Source organism: Loa loa, assembly GCF_000183805.2.
Source record: "Loa loa unplaced genomic scaffold supercont3.117, whole genome shotgun sequence".
NCBI lineage: Eukaryota > Metazoa > Nematoda > Chromadorea > Rhabditida > Onchocercidae > Loa > Loa loa.
Genome location: NW_018108297.1, coordinates 62752 through 69594, shown reverse-complemented (window position 1 = coordinate 69594; position 6843 = coordinate 62752). Strand labels below are relative to the sequence as shown.

At 28.9% G+C, this 6843-nt stretch overlaps 1 protein-coding gene across 1 annotated transcript; it reads left to right on the top strand.

Annotated features, from left to right (window-relative positions):
• Nucleotides 1-3866: 3866 nt before the first annotated feature.
• LOAG_07055 (hypothetical protein) lies at nt 3867-6296 on the top strand. Its single transcript, XM_020447329.1, has 6 exons — nt 3867-4142; nt 4350-4458; nt 4988-5118; nt 5352-5469; nt 5973-6035; nt 6148-6296. The coding sequence occupies exons 1-6, from the start codon at nt 3878-3880 to the stop codon at nt 6224-6226; spliced, it is 765 nt and encodes a 254-aa protein (XP_020302428.1). The 5' UTR covers nt 3867-3877; the 3' UTR covers nt 6227-6296.
• Nucleotides 6297-6843: the final 547 nt, after the last annotated feature.

Here is a 6843-nt window from a genome sequence, read left to right as displayed (position 1 = left end):
TTCTTCCCTTTCTTCACTGACTGAAGACAATCCCTCAATCTTGAATGGACGAATAAACAAAATATGAATACCTCAAGGGATTTGTCAACATCTTTGACATTCAAAAGAAGTGAGAAGGGGATGGATTAAGTTGTCTACGATAGAAATGGATAAGCTGAGATGAAAGAAGATGAGGCAAATGTGGAAAAGAACAAATTGTGAAATTCCTGGAACGTAAAGAAGAGATCGAAATACCGGAAGAGTGTATAAGGTTGCTAAATTGAACTTCAGGAAAGAAAAAGAAGGAAACTCGGGAAGGAAAGGAAAGGAATGGAGACAAAGATGAGAAAAAATTTGTTTATTGTTGATATTTTTGCTATTGGCGTCTTTTCAAAAGTATTCAAAGTGCAGTAAGCAAAAATATCAAAGTGCAGTAAGCAAAACATTTTTACCGATGATCTTTGTATTCCATTCTTTTTTTTTTTTTTTATTGATAACTGCCGAAAGTTATTTTTCGCAATTAATTTGTTGATATTATTCTTCTGTTGATCAATCAATAATCGTTGATAACTTATCGATCTGTCGTAATAGTTTCAAACAACATTACATCTTATTTAAAAAGATATATGAAAGTTTAAACTACTAGATCATATTTCATTACTTGGATGCAAATAAATCATATCATAAATAATGAGTGCAAAAGATGAATGGAATAACAAAAAGGATGGAAAAATAAGAGGAAGTTTTTATGAATGAATGAATGATTATTTATCTTTCCAATCAATATTTTTATTTCACTTTACAAACTATTATATTATATGAATAGTCTAGATGATATTATTTTCCGCTTCACAATGTGATATTTTTAGTAGCAAAATATTGGTAGTGTAAAAGAAAAAAAAAAAGAAAAAAGAGGGAATTCGTCTTCCGGTGCTATTTTTAAACTTTATTAAATCATCAGAATTTATTTTACCACTTCTCTGCTTACAAATGCAATGTTTTGTTTCATTTTGAAAAGTAAAATGAAAAGTAAAAGTTTGTTATGACACACATTCAAGGATATATGTTATTGGTGGGATGATGATGATTTTAGTTTTTGTTTCTTTTCAATTTCATTTTCAATTCTTTCACAGCTCTTCTTCATTGAATACTAACTATTTCAGCATTGATTTTCTTTTGCTAAGCATTATTTTTCAAATCCACCAAATGTCAATTCGTATATGTGTACACAAATTCAACATTGACCAAACATCAATTTGGTGTAATTTTGTTTATTCTTATTCTTCCTTTTAGCTTATTTATTCATCCTTTACTCTTTTTTTCTCCTCTCTCTCTCCTTTCTTTTAATAAATTAAATTTATACAATATTATTTGACCTATCTAATTTGGAAATTATTTTTTGAGCTAGAAATAGTACAATAGAGTATATTAGCAATAGTGTTAGTTGTGTTTGAACAAAGATCATTGCGCAATTCCAACGAACTATTCCACATTACTGGAATTGATGTTTTCATATATTGGAGTAATATTTTAACTTAAAATATTACTGAAATTATGACACGATTATGTGGTGATGCTTGTGACATAAGTATTGATTAGGAATTAATATTATTCTGACATTTGTCAACATTTTAGGGTCAGGGTTTAATAAATCATATGTGAACTATGAAGAGGAAGACATAGATGTTATTATTCTCACAACAATATATACTTGTCGTGATAGTTTAGGCACTATTAAACAATCTGAAACTTACCTAATATTTACGTGAATCGTTAGCGCAGAATTAATAACTGATAGTAAGCTTTTTAGACCGTCGTTTTTTGAGCATTTTAATCAAAAAAAAGGGATCAGGTTATAAGGTATGTTCAACTTTAAAGGTTGCATTTTGCAGTTTTTGTGCAAGCTGCATGATTATACTCTCTTATCCCTTAATTTGAAACAATGACTGGAACTAAAATTATCAAAGATTACGATGAAAAATTAAGCATACTTTGTGTATTCGATTCATTCGGATTCTGAATAAATCGAATACAGTTTAATCCTGAAATTCCTTCTTAACCTACATTGTACATTGCAAACAAACTTTTTTCCGTTCACATGTTTATTATCGAAAACTGCCATAAAAAAAAAACATGAATCCGTGAGCCCAACATTACCACAGAAAAATTAAAAATCTGGTCAAGATGATAAGTCCGGTCAGGATGACAAGTTCACATATAAGTTTTCATGCAAGATTTTCGAACTTTTCGACTAAATTGGTGGTGAGGAGAAGAAGGTTGAAGATCAAAAATAGATGCTCTGTACAACATTTTGCCTTGTAGGTAGTCATTTGTGGATTTGTCAGGAACAGTCTCCATGGTAACCCGTCTATCGAGTAATATAAATGTCCAATCTCCATGACAACCCGTCCTTTGAACAATGCAGATACCAAAGAAATTCTCGAAAATTGAAAGTCCTACTCCTTTCTCAAACGTTAAATAAGTTAAGAAGATAATACTGTTGAAGGATTTAAAGAAGCAAAGTACTCATTAGTAAAATTGAGTATTTCATTAATTCATTTCAGCCATGTAAACGTGTTCCTAGCAATTCATATTTGAAATATTTCTGGAAATAAATTGATTGTTATCTTGGTAGTAAAAAAAAATGAACTTTATTCATTGAAAGTGAATCATATTGGAAATGCAAATTGAAAAACAATTTTTGAGCGTTACTCCAGTACGGACATTGAAATTACTGAAGATAAATGGAAAAAGCGAAAGTAACTTGATCCTCTTGCGAAATTCGTCAAAGTCACTAGTCTTAATTCATAATTTAAAGCGGAAATAAAAATGAAGAAAAAAAAGGTAATGAAATAAAAGATAATTGCTTTTAACATTTATCATTTTTCCGATTTTCTTTATCTTTCTCATCTACAAGTTTGTTTATAATATTCCCGTAAATGGTTCAATGTAAAAATAATGCCATTTAGGCATTAATCATTTGTGATACTAATTTTATCGAATAATAATTTCAATTTAATCGTAACCAGTATTATTAAATGATTTTTTTTTTTTTAATTTTGCCACAAGCATTTTTCTTTTTTTTTTCATTTGTAATATTAGGACCATTTCATTTAATGCGATCTAACTTGTAAGTGAAAAAAAAAGGAAAGCTAAATTATTGTAATTGTTGATCAGATTAAATCTATATAAACTATCATAGTTTTAAATTATCCTTACAGTCCTGTTTCTCAGTCTTCTGATCCATTTCCTTTTCTCTCGAGATAATTCCTTCCCGAGACAAATTTCTTCCTCTTTTTGATTTATTCTTATTCATACATCGTTCGCTGCTTTCTTTAATGTTGCTATTATGAGAATTATGAAGAATTGCTACTTCAAAAGCTTATCTGTAACGCTTACAATCTTTATTCGATTGCCCTTCTTTTTTTCTTTTTTTTCTTAAATAAAATTTGTCCGTTTTATTTTTTTTCTTTTTTCTGACATCCGTTCATGTTTTTCTATGCGTAAAAATTCATCATTATCATTGTCATTATTATTATCATCATCATCATTATCATCGAGAGAGAGAGAGGAGAAAGGTAAAGGAAAAGTAATAATATTTTTTTTATCTATTAAATGATAATACAAATGATAGTAAAATTTTCATAAGCGACAAATGGGTATATGCCATTTGTATTGAGATGACAAATTTTTTGCAACATATTTCCAAATGCAATAGCGGTAGTTCGATTGATGAGAGCTATTATTCATAATAAAATTTATTTTTTGTTTTATTTATGATAAACTATGCATTATACAATCTCGCACTTCTTTGTTTTTCTTTTTCTTTTCTTTTTTATCTTTTTCCTTGCTAAATATTTACAAACAAATTTCATTTTTATTTTTTGAAATTTCAGTGATGAAATTTGGAGCAACACACCTATTAACGTATGTTTTAATAACGCCAGTTATCGTATGCCAACAACGACATAAGGATAAAGATGATGCATACGTTGATTTGATTCCACTTAATTTGATACCAGAAGGTTGTAGTTTTGATTCCTACTACGGTTATGGAATCGTAGATGGAAGCTTGGAGAAATGTGATAAATATTCTGAAGCTAAAGCTGGAGGTGAAGAATTCAGTTCCGAATATGAGGAAATCAAATGTCGTACTTTAAGAGGTGATTTTTTTTTTCCCCTGATATTATTGCAGAATTGAAATGTGTAGATAAGTTTTTGACAATAAATTGATTTAAAACGCTGCATACTTGGAGGGTAATTTTAACTTGGTTTATCAATTTTTACATAATATTACGAAATGATTCATATTGGGAATTTTAAATTTTAAAAATACAATAATTATTGCAACAACAAAATTTCATATTTAGTGCATGGAAGAATGAAAAATAACAAATGTGAATGCAAGCCTGGATGGAAGGGACCAATTTGTAACGAATACTATGGATGTCCCACTGGCTTCTCCCTATACAATAGTGTGTAAGTTTTATTTTCTTTTCAGGTTGCTAATTTTGACATTCCTTTAAATCATCTTATTCTCAGTTATACGATAACGTAAGCAAACTTTTGAATTTGATAAAGAATTAATTTATCAGTTAATTAAAATTTCGAACTGGTTTTGTAAGTTTTTTGGTTGATTTCTTTTTCATATATTTATTCAAATTAAAAAAAATTTCCTGCTCAAAATTGTTTTCATATATATGGAATAAAATTTAATTTACAAGAGCCTCAATAAAGTTAGTGAAATTTAGTTTTCATTCATATTGAAATATTTTCAACACATCTTTTAAAAAGATTCGTTGTACTTTGATTCCTCAGTCTGTCTTTATTGTGATAATTTTAAGCAAACAGCTAACAATTAATGAAATGATTGAAAAGATGTCACCTTAACAGTGATGTAAAGTTTGATGATCTTAACATTTTACGTGATTATTAGAGACACTATTCGTGCTATTGTCAACTTTAGACCGAGAAAGCTTTAAAAAAGAAAAGCAGAAACAATTTTTAGATGTACACCAAATTCATGCCAACATAATGGAACGATCGCTATTGGTTCTAAACAGATCGAATGCATTTGTCGGGCTCCATGGGATGGCCGAAACTGTGAACGACTTGCGTGTTGGCGAATGGCTTCGAAAGGTACACTATGACATTTGACCTGATTATTTATCATTTCATTGAATTTACCAACTAATTATCAGGTAAAAAGTTTTATTTTCTAGTGAAAGCATTTATCAAAAAGAGAGAGAGAAAGAGAAAGAGGAAATGACGTCGGCCAGTTAATGTTCTTTTCGTTTTTCTATTTATGATTATTGTTTGCTAATTATGACTTAATTAACGATGAAGCTGTTATTCATTCTATATGATTAAAGAACATGAAAGGAGATGGCGCAATGCGGGTGACAGATGTCGTTGTGCCGATGAATATGAAGGCGACAATTGTGATAAGATTATCAAATGTAGAAATGATGGTGAAGTTGTCGATGGAAGGTTCTTGTGATTTATAGCTTTCTTCATTTTTTTTCCCCCTTTTTTATTTTTTTTCTAATTATTTGACAACAAACTGCAGTATTCAAATTTTCTCCCTCTAGATGCATTTCAAAGCATTCCGGATCGGATTCCTCATCTATTTATTACAATTGAATGACGAATTGCAGTACATTTCAGTTGCACTTCATCCTTTTATTACTTTTGTTCAAGTGCCATTTTAGCATCTCATGCGAAATTCGTATCATTTGCAAATATCCTTTTAGGGAGAGGAATAATGTCACCTGGGAAAATGTTGAAGAGAGATATGTAATATGCCAAACTTAACTACTAAAAATCAATTTTAATTTTTTATTTACTTATGATTTATAAATCCACCTCGAATGTGATAAGTTTACTGGAAAAATGTTTATAAAACTTCGGAAATCTTCCAGATATTTTTCTTTTCGAGAATTTTTCTATTAAGCAAATAATAAACAAATGGGATTGATTGTTTCTGCTTGCAGTTGCAAATGTAAGGATCCATTTTATGGAGAAATCTGCGAAAAGAAATGTCCTGCAAATCAGACGTAAGTAATTCAAATAACTGATAATTACTCAATTTTATTAAAACGGAGAAAATTTATAAACGTGCTAAAAAAAAACGTATCAATATCAGAAGTACCAATTCAACAATTTCAGATGTGGCGCGATAGCTATCTGGTTCTCACCGGCTATCATATTCTTAGCGTTTCTATGTTTCTGCTTAATTCGATTGTAAGTTAATTTCTTCCGAAATCCTGGTAATTTAATCAATGGAAAAACGACGGAAAAAAGAACAGTTAGTGGAAGCAGTTAGAATTATAAAATTCAAAAACTTTACAAAAAATTGGTTGAATGCGTTTTTATAAATTTTTAACAGTTTAGAACAAAAATGCGATTGAAATTTTAGATGAAATTATATATTTTAGAAATACTTTTCCGCTTTCTCCAAACGAATTCCTCTTTTTCCCTTTTTTTTTCATTTATAATCTTATTGATATCAATTAAATTCATTTCCAGTAATATTCCATTGATGCTTTAATGCTTTAAATCTCATTCTTGAATTTCGGGACCGATTATCCTGAAAGTTGTGTCATATGTAATTGGTTGTGAAGGATGTTTGCTGCATTTGTCATTAGTCTTCATAAATGTCTGTTATTATCATTATTATTACTATTATTATCATTATTATTATTATTATTATTATTATTATTATTATTGTTATTATTATTATTATTATTATTATTATTATTATTGTTATTATTATTATTACTATTCTTAAAAAAAGGGAAATTTTAGCTTTCTTCGTTTTTCCCTGCTATTCTTTTTCTACCTTTTTTTTCCTAGTAATATTAT